Source organism: Terrapene carolina, unplaced genomic scaffold, assembly GCF_002925995.2.
Source record: "Terrapene carolina triunguis isolate 2854851 unplaced genomic scaffold, T_m_triunguis-2.0 Scaffold85, whole genome shotgun sequence".
In the NCBI taxonomy this organism is placed as follows: domain Eukaryota; kingdom Metazoa; phylum Chordata; order Testudines; family Emydidae; genus Terrapene; species Terrapene triunguis.
The window spans coordinates 40,863,589-40,878,958 of NW_020664436.1; the positions used below are offsets into that span (position 1 = coordinate 40,863,589).

At 45.3% G+C, this 15,370-nt stretch overlaps 1 protein-coding gene across 3 annotated transcripts in view; it reads left to right on the top strand.

Moving 5' to 3' along the window:
• Positions 1 to 1,083: 1,083 nt before the first annotated feature.
• Positions 1,084 to 15,370, top strand: part of LRP11 (LDL receptor related protein 11) — an 82,868-nt gene continuing 68,581 nt past the window's right edge. For all 3 annotated transcript variants that reach the window (XM_024200294.3, XM_024200286.3, XM_024200279.3), the window contains exons 1-2: positions 1,084 to 1,633; positions 11,042 to 11,199. In XM_024200294.3, the coding sequence (XP_024056062.2) occupies positions 1,105 to 1,633; positions 11,042 to 11,199 (687 nt within the window). In that variant the 5' untranslated portion in view covers positions 1,084 to 1,104. The remainder of the gene's footprint in view (positions 1,634 to 11,041; positions 11,200 to 15,370) is intronic.

Here is a 15,370-nt window from a genome sequence, read left to right on the forward strand (position 1 = left end):
AGTGATTCTTCTAAGTGTTATTTACTCCTCATAACACAAGAACTAGGGGTCAACAAATTAAATTAATAGGCAGCAGGTTTAAAACAAAGAAAAGGAAGTATTTTTTCACACAACGCACATTCAACCTGTGGAATGCCTTGTCAGAGGATGTTGTGAAGGCCAAGACTATAACAGGGTTCAAAAAAGACCTAGATAATTTCATGGAGGATAGGTCCATCAATAGTTATTAGCCAGGATGGGCAGGAATGGTGTCGCTAGCTCTGTTTGCCAGAAGCTGGGAATGGGCAACAGGGAATAGATCATTTGATGATTACCTGTTCTGTTCACTTCCTCTGGGGCACCTGGCATTGGCTACTGTCGGAAGACAGGATACTGGGCTAGATGGACCTTTGGTCTGACCCAGTATGGCCGTTCTTATGTATTGTGCTTTCCCTTCATAGCTCTCTAAGTGCATCACAGAGGAAGGCAAGTATCTTTATCCCTGTTTGACAGATGGAGAAAACAAGGTGCAGAGAGATGAAGTGACTGGTCTGTGGTCACAGAAGCAGAGCTGGGACCAGAGCCCAGGTGGCTGGGACTCCGCACGGAGCTCTGCCTGCCTATACCAGGCCTCGCTATGACACAGAGGGAAAAGGATCACATACAGTCCGCCCCTGTGTCAGTGGGACAACCCCTCGGACCCTCCTAGGGGCCGGCTGAGGGCAATGCTGGGGGGAAGGGGCGGGGGGGATCGACACTAGAGGCGGGGCGGAGGAGCCGCAGTAAGCAGGACGTGGAAAGGGGCGGGAGGGGGCCCCGCTGGTGGGCGGAGCCTACTCTGGCCCCGCCCCAGGCCCGGCGGGTGGGCGGGGCTCCCGGAGCTGTCCATGGACGCTGGTGCTGAGCCGGCTCCGGCGCTGCTCCCCGCTTGATTCTGCTGCGTCCGGCTCCTCCCCGCGCACCCCGGGCCGGCCCGGCCGGGCCATGCCGCCGCCTCCCGCCGCCGGGGAGCCCGCCCCAGCGCGCTAAGCCGCCAGCTCCCGCTCGGGCCCGGCCCCGCGCCTGCCCGCCGGGCTGCAGCGGCGGGTGACTGCGGCAGGCGGGCCCTCTTCGCTTCGCCCCGCCATGGCCTCCCGGCTGCTGCGGCTGCTGCTGCTGGCGGCGCTGTGCGGCCGGGCCCCGGGCGGGGAGGTGGCGGCGCCGCTGGCCGAGCTTCGCTCGCAGATCTCGGGCGTGGAGTCGCTGCTGGAGGAGTTCCGCCGCCAGCTGCAGCCGGACGAGGCCAGCGGGGGCCGCTGCCGGGGCGGCGCCTTCTCCGCCCGGCCCGACGCCATCATCCGCACCAAGGACTCGCTGGCGGCGGGCGCCACCTTCCTGCGGGCGCCGGCCGCCGTGGCGGGCTGGAGGCAGTGCCTGCAGGCCTGCTGCGCCGAGCCGCGCTGCTCGCTGGCCGTGGTGCAGCGAGCCCGGCCCCCGGGCGAGCCGGGGGCGCTGAGCTGCTACCTCTTCAACTGCACCTACCGCGGCCGCGCCGTCTGCCGCTTCGCTCCGCACCGCGGCTACAGCAGCTACAGCCTGGGGCCCGCCAACCTCACCCAGCAGCTCGCCCACGGCCCCCGCGGGAGCCCGCTCCCCGCCCTCACCCAGGCAGCAGGTAAGGGGCCAAAGCACAGCGGGTATCGCTGCTTACATTGGGGGGGCTGGTGTGTGTGACACTGTGCTGGGGCCCCTCGACGAGCTGGAGGGTTTGGGGAATAGGCTGGACAAGCACCTGGCAGGGCTGGTCTAGGTTGGTTCGGTCCTGGGGACGAGATGAGCTCCCTACATTTCTACCATTACAGCAGCTCTCAGCCATCCCCCGCTTCCGGTCCCCGCCGACCCCCCCATCAGGGTCCGGTTGGGCCAGACCTGCAACGAGACAATGGCTCTGTCCTAAAGAATTTACATTGGCAGCACTGCCTGTGCCTGCTCACCTTAGCTGGTTGTTCACAGGGACAACAAGGCCAGAACCTTTCCAGAGAATTCAAGCTGCTGTTGTCTGATAAGCAGAGGGTTGGGCAATCGGTTAGGGGAATGAGTGTGATATAAAAGCTCCCAGGGCAGCTTTTTAAATAGCACAGTTTTGTCACTGTTTATAAAAGAGTTTAAATAAACAGGAGACTCAGAGGGGGCTTGTTTTATATGTAATGTGGTTAATAAACCAACAAACAGATTGCAAGGAGCTATAGGATAGTTCTTGGTTGTGGTACTAATTGCACCCCTCTTTTTCTGAGAATTTTACAGGAGATGTTGTTGGCTGTGCGTCTACATATGAAGCAGCTAATCGTGATTGGTTTGTCCCATATGTAGAACAGTCTCATTGAAGGGTCAGTTCTTCAAGGTGCTAAGCACCTCAACTCTTACTTAAATCACTCAGTAAGCTTGGGCACATGGGCCTCAATTCAGCAAGGTACTTGAGCATGTGGCTTCCTTCAAGTCTTGATTAGTCCCACTGACATAGCCGTGTTAGTGAGATCACACTTAGTTCCATGGCTGTTGTTACTTTGGTGATATCATAAATAGATACCAAGGCAGGGGAAGAGAGTTTTGGGGAGAAAAAGATCCTTATTATATACAAACTCTGGGTAAAATCCTGAACTTACTTATTCACATGACTAAAGTTACTCAGATGAATAGTTCTAGTGAAGTCAGTGGAACAACTCCTGAGCAGCTTTACTCATGTGTGTAGGTGTTTGCATGATGTGGCCCATTCTGCAGTAATTATGAGTATGAGGAAAATAAACTTTGTAGCTTTGCCTCAATATGAAGGTTGGTACCCAATATTCAAGATGGCAGTTCAGTGAAGAGCTAACAAATTGGGTTAAAACATTCATGAGCCCAGCTTTCCTTGCAAGGATAAAATAGATTATCATATTTATATAGGGTCTCGTGTGAAATTGTGAGTCCTTAGCACATTTAAAATTCAGCCCCATAATGGTAGAATCTAGCATCGTAGAGTTTAAGGATTTGTACAGTGGCTGAGCAAGATAGACTTCACGCAAAAACAAAATTGTTAGAAAAGACTTCTACAAAGCAAACCCAGGGAGGAAGATGACAGGGAACCAAACACTATTTTCTTCTGTTAGAGTTTTGCCTGCTTAAGAACTTCAGTGTCTGATCTTATAAGAACAAAAAAAAAAGAGAAAGACTCCACGGATAGCCTAGAGATAAATAAGCAGTATGGATGGTACTCTTCATCTTGAATCAACCACATAAAGAGAAGCAGCTTCCAGAGCAACTCTGAAGCATAACACAGCACAAGTAATACAAAGAAATGAGATCTAGAAGAAAACATGTCTGAGGATCCAGCATTCAAGACTTGTTCTCTTCAGGATTCCTGACATCTGAAGCAAAGCTCTTTGACTCACTGCTTCACCTCCTACAAATGTGACCTATTAGAAAATAATATCTTAAAGGACAATCTATTAAGCTTAGTTATGGTTTCAGTACCTTTTGATGGAGTATAAATATTTCCTATACATCCTCTCGAGGAATTCAGTATATCTACCCAAGTAAACTCGTAGTGTATGCGCATTATTGAGTAGCATGACATTTAAGTAACATGAAAACACCTAATAATAGTGTGAATGAAGAACACTCAGAAAGCATCTAAGGCTATGTCTATACTACGGACCTTACAGCGGCAGTACTGCTGTGCTGCTATAAGGTCTCCTGTGTAGCCTCTCTATGCTGGTGGGAGAGAGCTCTCATGCCGGTATAATTAAGCCACTCCCAATGGTGTAATTGAGAGCAGTTTTTTTCACACCCCTGACCAACAAAAGTTTTGCCGACAAACATGCTAGTGTAGACAAAGCCTAATACTATTTGCCCAACAGGACAGCCACTTGGGGTGGAGATTTTGGACCTGATTTTCCACTCTGTTGCACCAGTTTTATGCCACTACAACTTGATTGAAGCCAATGAATCTTGAATAATGTCTATTAGTTCAAAATTATAACTAATGTAGTTTCATGTAAAAGCAGCAAAAAGTCCTGTGGCACCTTATAGACTAACAGACATATTGGAGCATGAGCTTTTCGTCGGATGCATGTAGTGGAAATTTCCAGAGGCAGGTATAAATATGCAAGGAAGAGTGAGTCAGGCTAGAGATAACAAGGTTAGTTCAATCAGGGGGGATGAGGCCCTCTTCTAGCAGTTGAGGTGTGAACACCAAGGGAGGAGAAACTGCTTTTGTAGTTGGCTAGCCATTCACAGTCTGTTTAATCCTGAGCTGATGGTGTCAAATTTGCAGATGAACTGAAGCTCAGCAGTTTCTCTTTGAAGTCTGGTCCTGAAGTTTTTTTGCTGCAGGATGGCTACCTTTAAATCTGCTATTGTGTGTCCAGGGAGATTGAAGTGTTCTCCTACAGGTTTTTGTATATTGCCATTCCTAATATCTGATTTGTGTCCATTTATCCTTTTACGTAGGGACTGTCCAGTTTGGCCGATGTACATAGCAGACAGGGCCGGCTCCAGGCACCAGCTTGCCAAGCAGGTGCTTGGGGCGGACACTCTGGAGAGGGGCGGCACGTCCAGCTATTCGGCGGCAATTCGGCGGACGGTCCCTCACTCCCACTTGGAGCGAAGGACCTTCCACCGAATTGCCGCCGGGGGTCGGGGTCGCGTCTTTTTTTTTTTTTTGCCGCTTGGGGCGGCAAAAACCCTGGAGCCGGCCCTGATAGCAGAGGGGCATTGTTGGCATATGATGGCGTATATTACATTGGTGGACGTGCAGGTGAATGAACCGGTGATGGTGTGGCTGATCTGGTTAGGTCCTGTGATGGTGTTGCTGGTGTAGATATGTGGGCAGAGTTGGCATCGAGGTTTGTTGCATGGATTGGTTCCTGAGTTAGAGTTACTATGGTGCGGTGTGTAGTTACTGGTGAGAATATGCTTCAGGTTGGCGGGTTGTCTGTGGGCGAGGACTGGCCTGCCACCCAAGGCCTGTGAAAATGAGGGATCGTTGTCCAGGATGGGTTGTAGATCACTGATGATGCGTTGGAGAGGTTTTAGCTGGGGACTGTATGTGATGGCCAGTGGAGTTCTGTTGATTTCTTTCTTGGGCTTGTCTTGCAGTAGGAGGCTTCTGGGTACATGTCTGGCTCTGTTGATCTGTTTCCTTATTTCCTTGTGCGGGTATCGTAGTTTTGAGAATGCTTGGTGAAGATTTTGTAGGTGTTGGTCTCTGTCTGCGGGGTTGGAGCAGATGCGGTTGTACCTCAGTGCTTGGCTGTAGACAATGGATCGTGTGGTGTGTCCGGGATGGAAGCTGGAGGCATGAAGGTAGGCATAGCTGTCGGTGGGTTTTCGGTATAGGGTGGTGTTAATGTGACCGTCACGTATTTGCACCGTGGTGTCTAGGAAGTGGACCTCTTGTGTAGATTGGTCCAGGCTGAGGTTGATGGTTGGGTGGAAGCTGTTGAAATTGTGGTGGAATTTTTCCAGAGTCTCCTTCCCATGGGTCCAGATGATGAAGATGTCATCAATGTAGCATAGGTAGAGATGGGGCGTGAGTGGACAAGAGCTGAGGAAGCATTGTTCCAGGTCAGCCATAAAAATGTTGGCATATTGTGGGGCCATGCGGGTGCCCATAGCGGTGCCACTGGTCTGGAGGTATATATTGTCATCAAATTTGAAATAGTTGTGTGTGAGGATAAAGTCACAGAGCTCAGCAACCAGTTGTGCTGTGGCATCATCAGGGATACTGTTTCTGACAGCTTGTATTCCATCTGTGTGTGGGATGTTTGTGTAGAGAGCCTCTACATCCATGGTGGCTAGGATGGTGTTTTCTGGAAGGTCACCAATGCATTGTAGTTTTTTCAGGAAATCAGTGGTGTCACGGAGATAGCTGGGAGTGCTGGTGGCGTAGGGTCTGAGTAGAGAGTCCACATATCCAGACAGTCCTTCAGTGAGAGTGCCAATGCCCGAGATGATGGGGCCTCCAGGATTTCCGGGTTTGTGGATCTTGGGTAGTAGATAGAATAACCCCGGTCGGGGCTCTAAGAGTGTGTTGATTTGTTCCTGTGTTAGTGTAGGGAGTGTCCTGAGTAGATGGTGCAGTTTCTTAGTGTATTCCTCAGTGGGATCTGAGGGAAGTGGCCTGTAGAATTTGGTATTGGAGAGCTGTCTGGCAGCCTCCTTCTGGTAGTCAGATCTGTTCATGATGACAACAGCACCTCCTTTATCAGCCTCTTTGATTATAATGTCAGGGTGGTTTCTGAGGCTGTGGATGGCATTGTGTTCTGCACGACTGAGGTTATGAGGCAAGCGATGTTGTTTTTCCACAATTTCTGCCTGTGCACGGTGGCGGAAGCATTCTATATATAGGTCCAGACTGTCATTTCGACCCTCAGGAGGAGTCCATGTGGAGTTCTTCTTCTTGTGCTGTTGGTGGGAGGGTATCTGTGTATCAGTGCGCTGTTCAGTGTTATCTTGAAAGTATTCTTTGAGTTGGAGACAGCGAAAGTAGGCTTCCAGATCGCTGCAGAACTGTATCATGTTTATGGGGGTGGCAGGGCAGAAAGAGAGTCCCCGAGATAGGACAGACTCTTCTGCCGGGCTGAGTGTGTAATTGGATAGATTGACGATATTGCTGGGTGGGTTAGGGGTACCACTGTTGTGGCCCCATGTGGCAGGTTTCATGATTAACTAATTTGTTTTAAATTGTTTTTCTATTAAAAAGTCAATCTAAAATCTTTCTTAAAAGGTAACTTTCATGGTTAATGCAATTTTAATAGCAATATGAAAACTTAGATAAGTTGATCTCCAATTTATACTCTTCACCAGTTATGTTTTTATGTGTTCTTTACCCCAGGATGTCGAATTAAGAAGGGCGTGATCTTGAACTCATTGAAGTAAAAATTTGTACCAGTAACATCAGGCCTGCACTTGCTCCCATAGACATAATTTGCAAAACTTCCATTGAAATCAGTGGGAACAAAATTAGGCATATAATATCTGATCTAGACTATACTTCCTCACAACCTATTTTTTTGCTCATGATTTTAGAATGAAGATAGAAATTTGTCTTCTGGCCCAAACCTGTGAGGTGCTCAGTGTCTTGGTATTACCTAGCCTCAATCTGCTTCTGTGTGGGTTGGCTGTGATATCATAAATGGGATTGTAACTGCTTAATACAATTAGGTAGGAGTTGAAGCAGAGCTGTGAGGCAGAAAGGCCATTTATTCAGGTTTCTGTCAGCCATGACAGGAAAGAAAAACTGAAGATTGTTAAATTGAGGTCTAATGTGGTGCTGTCCTTTCATTCTTGAATTAAACTGAAAAGTTCATCTGAAAGATAATATGAACATGAAAATGAAGACATCTCTCCTCACATGTCATGCTGTCACTGGCTTTACAATAATAAGCTTTACATTTCAAGATTTTTCCTCATATTAGAAACACACTTTACCTATTCCTGTTCTGTGATGAATCCTGGGTTCAGAGCACATTGAATCTTCTATCTACTTTTTTCATTTTCTTGAGATATATTTAAAAGATGTCTTTTAAAAAACAGCATCTTTATAATCCTGAAATATGGTGATCTCTAATGTTTCACTGTTAAATTCTTTGAGTAATTTTCAGTAATCTCAACCTAAATTGTATTTGTAATTCTGAGAGCACCTATTGGCAGATTTAGACTTTTCAGTCCAGTTGCATCCCTTGTGTAATTTCACTGAAGTCAGAGGAGTTACAGTAGGCCCTCTGTTTTTACCTAATACAATATCCCAGGATATTAAGGTCCAGATTCTCCATGGTGTTACTCCAGCTGAATGGAGATGTAACTCCATGGACACAATGGTTTTATATTAAAGTAAAACTAGAGTAACACAGTCTTGAATCTGGGCCTTCAAGAAAAAAATGTATTTACTGGGAGAAGGGCTTGTCCTTTTTGTCTTTGGTAGGACTATTATCGTCTTTTTAAACTTTTCATATCATAAGGAAAAAGGGCCCTGAATACCTGATCAGTAAGTTAAGTTTCTTCAGGGGTTCTTGTTACTGATAAAAAGTAGGGGAATTAATTTTCAGGTAAACTGATGTCAACAGAGCTTTTAATAAAGCGATCTTTTTACAACAAAGCCTCCATTCAGATGCCATACCAATACCACCTAACAATTTTATTGGTGACACTCCAAGTCTGTAAAAGAAACAGGGGAAAGGAGATCTGATTAAATCTGCTGTTTTCTGCAGAAAAGGGGGAGGGTTCCAAAGCTGTAGCTCCTTTTCCTGCAGACAGACAGCTCCACAATTGGAGAATGTTAAGTTATAAAATCAGCATATTAGTATCCATATTAAAGCTTAATAAAGCTTAAAATAGAAGTTGAAATGCACACTATGAACTTGATCTCCCCTTCCTTGTGCTTTGTCATCATTTACATCTGTGCCGTGTGAGTGTAAACTGCTACCGAATGAGAATCATGGCATTAATTTAGACCTTCTACAGGTCTAAATTATTAAGGTTGCCTGACCCTTCCCTGTTTTCAGTTGCTTATTAAATTGCCAAGCTTAAGCCCCTTGGGCTGAAGTTTTTCATGTTGCCTGGCTGACTCAGGCAGAGTTTATTTTGAAAGATTCAGCAAAAATGGTTCAACTGTTGTTGAGAATGAGATTAAGGAAAAATAGGGTTCAACTGTTTTGTTAATGTTAAAAAATTCCTACAACTGTTTCTTTTGCATTTGTTCTTTAGAGCATGGATTTGAAATTTGGCAGCAGGTTGCTTTGGTGTCAGGGATGTGCTTTTCCTTGGACTAATTTGGGTGGATTTTCAAAGTTATAGGCCTGTGAAAATTGTTTCCACATGCTCAGTACAGGTTGGTAGCAAAATTCTCCCAATATTCCGTGTACACAGAGCATGTCCCATCCTAGGTGAACAGGACTTCTACAACTGCTATGGTGCTGAGCACTGGAACTGAGTGCAGAGAGACTGTTTCTCCTCTTTTTTTCCAATGCTGCCCCCTTGGCACCCAGGCATTGTTAAGGAGGAGGAACTAGTGGGATTCAAATACAAAGGGGTGAAGAGCAGGGGATGGGGCAGGCTCGGTGGGAGACAGGGCAGAAGGGGAATGGAACTTTGTCTCAGTCACACACAGACTGGACTGCGCTGAGGGAATGAATCAGGAAAGGAATGCATAGTGAATGAAGCTGGTTTCTGTAAGACATGCATCAGTTGTTGCTGAAGTGGGAAGGTTTGTGGTAGAGCTGGTTGTGAGTTTCCCATTGGAAGGACTTCCCACAAAAAAAAGAAAAAGAAAAAAAAAATCTTTTGGAAAATTGAGTTTTGCTGGAAAGTTTTGATTTTTCCATCAGAAAATCATTCCCATCTCCACAGCTCCCTTGCTTCTAAACAGGTGGGCTGCTGGGAAGCCTGGCTCTGGAACAAGTGCCTGGTAGGCTCCCTCAGACGTGGGGATTCAGGCTCCTCAGCTCCAAGGCAGCCCTCCAGGCAAAATGCTCCAGAGCTGTGGCTCCCAGGGCTTCTCGACTCCTTGGCGGCCCATCAGGTGGACTGCTCTGGAGCCAGGGCTTCCCGGGTTTCGGCTTCTCAGGAACCCAGACGACTCCCAAATTGTCTGGCTCCCTGCCGGGTAGGCTGAGAGGGTTCCACACCTCTCAGGGAGCCTTGGAAACATTTTGAAAATGTCAAGACAAAATGTCATTTCATCTCTGTAAAAATGAAATTTGGGTAGTCCTGTTCTGTGGGAAACTTGATTTAAAAAAAAAAAAAACCCAAAACATTTATTTTGTTTCAAAACAGAATGAATTTGGACTTTCCCCACAGAATGGGAATTCTCCAGTTTCTGGCCAGCTAGAGTAGGCAGTGAATGAGGCAGGGAACTGCAAGAAGTGAAAGAACAGTCCCATAGTTGGGGCACTTGAATGTTGCCCTGGGCATTAGAATCTGTCCCTGCCTCTGCCACAGAATTTGTGTGTGTTTCTGGGCAAGTCACCAAAACCAGTGTTTTCTAAGATGCCTGCTGTTTACCTCATTTTCTGGATGCCCATCTTGAGAGCCTGGTGGCCTGATTTGCAGAAGTGCTGTGTGCTCACAACTGAAGTCAGTGGTAACTGTGCTTTGAACACAGAGTGCTATAAAATTCTAAATATTTTTAGATGTCCCAAGTTAATCGTTCAAAATTAGTGTTACTTTTCTGGCCTTAATTCCTCTGTGCTTCAGTTCCCCCATCTGTAAATTAGTGATAATACCACTTCACGAGATTGTTTGAAAATGAGTCATTTAATGTTTGTAGAGTCCTCAGTTCCTAGAGTGATGAGTGCCATAAAAAGGCCACAAGGAAATTAATAATCCTGTATTCATTGTTGGATCTGGAAGATGTAAAGCCCTGGAACCACACATTGAATGTTGTGCATGTGTATTTTATATAAGATTTATGTTGGCATTGGTCCTCCTAAATTAAATAAAAACCACTTCCAGCCTTCCTACTTGCTGTATAATTGTTTCAGCTGAAGCATCCCTGCTTGCAGCCGAGGTTTCATAACATGAAGATATACCAGTTTTCTTCCTGGCTGAAGCTGAGACATTATGCAGCAGTTTACCAGTATTGCCACTTAGACATAATTAAACTTCACATTTAAAAGTTAAGGTGCATGCTTCTGTCTCTCAAGATTCAAAAGGGCATGGCATTAGTTTGCATTGTAAATGCTGTTTTAAAAGCCTCTGTGTGTGTTTTTAATTAATTAAATCTTAGCTTTTGGAGAACTTCCATGGATATTTTTTTCCTTCAGCCTGTGATGTTAATTTGGATTGCTTATAATCATAAACTTCTGACAGAGCATGTTCAACTAACAGACACAAACACACTGAACTTATTTAGTGCTGAACAGGCAAAAACATAGGAACTCAGATTTTGAGGGACAGGAAACTAACAGTGCTGAAAGCTGTGTTCTCAAATCGGCGAAAGGCAGAGTAATAAATCAATGTCTTATGTAGAACGTTTATTCTGTAGTTAGCTATGAACTATTCTGTTTCCTCTGATGAATAATTAAACTATTTTATTTTTTTAAAGAAAATGACAAGCCTCCACACAGCAAGGCAGGACAAGATATTGTGCTGCAGTCACCAGTAGACTGGGTGATTTTGGATGGCCGAGAAAGCTTAGATGACCATGGAATCATACAGTATGAGTGGACTTTGCTGCAAGGTGACTCATCAGTTGATATAAAGGTACATATAGTATTGCATGCAAAAATCAGTTATTTGGCTGATAATTGTATTTAGTTCAGTTGTAAATGTAGATGTTTAATGTCAGTCTATTCACATAGATGTGGTTCGTGATCAAGTTAGGATAAATAGTAAAAATGATTAGAGACTCATTTTTCTGACTTGCCAGTAGTGATCAAGTTGTATAATTAATGGTATGAGAAATTAGTATCAAATAAGTAGATTCAAAAATTCTGTTAATATATTTACTCTCTCTTTTCCATACATGTTAGCTTCTTTTTCACGGCAGTTGTTCAGCTTCTAGGATCCAGGATAGGGGTACCTCAGTAACTTAGTTATTAAAGCAACAAGGTATTTTCACCAACAACTTGTTGGAAGAGCTCAGAGAAGCTTGAAGGAAAGTCACACTAAGGACTATCTCCAGTAGCCACACCAATCTTAAGAGACCGTATTAATTTATTCCGAAGGTTTCCAGTACAATTTTGTTTTGACTTGAAATTAAACGCCAAGGTAGGGATACCACATCCAGGCCCAACTCCTGAATACTGCCACGGCAGCACAAAGGGACCAGAAGAGACCCTTAGCTGGCTGGGGAGACTTCCCATGGGGCAGACAGTGCATAAGGTTGTAGTAGTGGCCTTACCCAGGACTCTTCACAAGTATGAGCATAGGCGGAGGGATAGCTCAGTGGTTTGAGTATTGGCCTGCTTAAACCCAGGGTTGTGAGTTCAATTCCTGAGGGGGCCATTTAGGGGTCTGGGGCAAAAATCTGTCAGGGATGGTACTTGGTCCTGCTGCGAAGGCAGGGGACTGGACTCGATGACCTTTCAAGATCCCTTCCAGCTCTATGAGATAGGTATATCTTCATATTAAAAGGCATGCCTGGGACTCAGCCGAGGGGATGTCAGGGATAGGAGGGAATGGGCCACAGCATATAATGCTGCAGAGATACAGGCCACACTGGTCCCTGAAACAGCCCAGAATCAGGAGGGCACAAATGCCCCCTTAGCTAGGGTGATTAGACAGCAAGTATGAAAAATCGGGACAGGGGGTTGGGGTAATAGGAGCCTATTTAAGAAAAAGGCCCAAAAATCGGGACTGTCCCTATAAAATCGAGATATCTGGTTAGCCAACCTTGCCCCTGGGTTGCACTTGTGTGTGCTGTGCTGCACACAGTCAAATTCTCCTCAGTTAGACTGAAGCAAATCAGAACTAACTCTGTTGACTTCAGTGAAGTCACTCTGTATTTGAAATGGTGTAATTGAGAGCAGTATGTGGCCCCACAGCTGTCAGACAATCAGGCCTTGTCAACACTACAAAGTTTTGTCGGCAAAAGCTGCCTTTTGCCAACAAAATAAAACCACCTCAGTGAGAGCCATAAAGCCTTTTACTGCAAAGTTAAAGCGACAAAGAGTCAGTGTAGACACTGCTGTTTGTTTTGTTGACAGAACTGGCTTCCGCCAGTATCCCACAATGCCTGCCATGATGCTCTGCTCACTTTTTTGATCTCTGCTGCCCTGCAGGCATGCACCCCTCCCCTTTCAAAGCTCCGGGCAGGGGCGCTGGAACAATTTTTATAGAGGCGGTGCTGAGAACCATTGAACCAAATTGTAAACCCTGTATATAATGGAAACCACTTAAGCCAGGGGGTGCAGCAGCAGCCCCAGCACCCCTAGTTCCAGCACCTATGGCTCCGGGAAGTATCTGACAGCTGAGCGTGTGGCTTCCTTTGGGGAACAAAGAGTAAATCGTTAGCGTGAAATGCTCCTGTTCTGCCCTGCACTAGGAATACAGCGACAAGCAGACTGGTGCTGCAGGGAGGGGGCAGGGTACTGCTGTGCTGCTTTGACATTCCTCAGCACGGAGAGCTCACAGAGCTGCTCAGGATGCCGCTCCCGGCAGCTGAGGAGGCGGTGGGAGAACTTGGAAGGAATCACAGACAGAACCATACGCAGGCAGGTAGAGCGGGCTGCTTTGGGAGAGACTGCTGTGCCGAACAGAGCCAGGCCTGATGTGTGTGGGGGGGTGTCACACTCCCCCTGCCTCAGGATAGATCGGTCAGCCTGCTGTCTCCCCTGCCGCAGACGCACCACTCTCCTCTCCCTCCCCGATCATGCTTCAGTTGAAAAAGCCACTGAAAATCTACTAGGATGCCCTTGGAACGATGGGATTGAGAAACCTGCATCACATGACACTGTACCTGCCCCACGAGGCATTGCAAACCCTTCCCAAAGCACCCTGTGATCAGTTGCACAGTGGGATAGCTACCACAGTGCACTGCTCTCTGTGTCGATGCAGGAGCTGCTAGTGTGGATGCGCTCTGCCGACACAAGGAGCTAGTGTGGACATGCAACAGCAATTTTAATTACAGCGCTTTAATTAAAGTGGCATAACTTTTGCTGACAAAACTTTGTAGTGTAGACAAAGATTTTTAGTCCCTTGGGTGATAATTTAACATTTTACTGTATTTGCATATGGATTCTTACTAAAGGTCCCCATATCACAGCTAAAAGAAGTGCTTCTTTATAAACTGGTAAGAAAGCATGTGGACTTCTCTGATGGCTAGTCATTGAATTTATGTATCTATTGCCACACTACTTGCAGAACATACAGAAGGGGATTTTCAAAAACCCTCAGCGTTAGTTTAGCCAGTGCTGAGCAGTTTTGAAAATCTCACCTGCTATCACTGGACCCACATCACCGAAACTGCAAACAGAAGTGAGCCCATTTCCAATCATTCCAGTGCTAAATGACTAGAGGTGATTTCAAAACTTGAGTCTGTCACATGTCAGTGTATCATTGCTAGTCTGTTTATCTTAATTTAATGTTTTGTTGATGCAGAATTTAGAAGGTCTGGAAGGCATTAATTAGGTATGCACTCTCCATAGGAGAGTTGAATGAAATTCAAAGAATACCTTTTACCTATTTTGTAAATAAACTGAATATCTCATTATCAAGGCACCTTTCAGGATCACTACATTTAAATAATTTTTATAGAATAGTGATGAAAGGAATTAGTTGTTATACAAAAAACAAAAATGTGTTTAAGAAAGTTCCTTTAAATTAATATGCACTATGGAAGTGGGCTTCCAGAACACCAAAAAAAAATCTAAATCTAAAGTTTGCATGTTAAAACAATATGCATTAATGTTTTTATCTTTGATTCAAACCAAAAGATAATCAATAACATGGGGAGGTCAATCTTGGAATTATGTAAGCTTGGAAAAGTCACATTAAAGTCAATGGTAGTTTTGTGTGAAAGAACCACAGTATTGGAGCCAAAGTAAATACCTGTGAAAGAGTAGATCTGTTTAACAAAAATAAACACTTTTCACAAATTCATCCTTAATAGGTGAAATCCTGGGTGCACTGAAGTCAGTGGGAGGTTTTCCATTGTCTTCAATGGAGTCAAGATTCCACCCATTAATGGATAATTAGCAGAGACCACATTATTAGAGTTTAGTTAATAGTCATAATTATTCATACAAATATTCCATTTTTTTACCTTGACTTTTATTATTTTGATATTTGACTTTTTTATTGTCCATTTTAAAAATGGTACATAAATCCAAAAGCACCGAGACTGGGGCTGTGTGTTTAAACAAGATAAAAGACAGCTGTTACATTGCACTTACGTACAAAAGAGCAAGTAGATGGCATAGGGGGAGATAGGGGTGATTATAAACAGATCCTGTCATCCTGCAGCGGCAATCAGTAGAAAGAAACTTCTCTTTCATGATAATTTAGCTAAAGAATAATTTGCTTGTCAAATTGCTGCCTACAGAATGTAGCCATTGAAGTATGTGATAGGTGGCTTTTTATTATAATTTTCTGGGAATTTTCTGTTTAGTTTCAGCCAAGGATTAGAACAATCAAGATAGATCCAGGACCCAATCCCAGTGGAAGGTGGAAAAAAAGGTCATAAGGCTTGTAACAGGGCTGGTCACCTCCCATGCACCTCCTTATGGCCACGAGTGCTTTTGCAGCATCCTGCTAATAATGTCTCCCTCAAAGGCCTCCTGATACAGACTCCACGTGCTTTCTTCTGAGGTCAAAAAAACTCTCCTTGGTATCTGGGTTTATTCACAGAAAATAACTCAAAATAAAACTCAAAGTGCTACATTAAAGTCCCACAAACAAATATTTCTCTTCCGACTCCCAGGCCTCCCTGCCT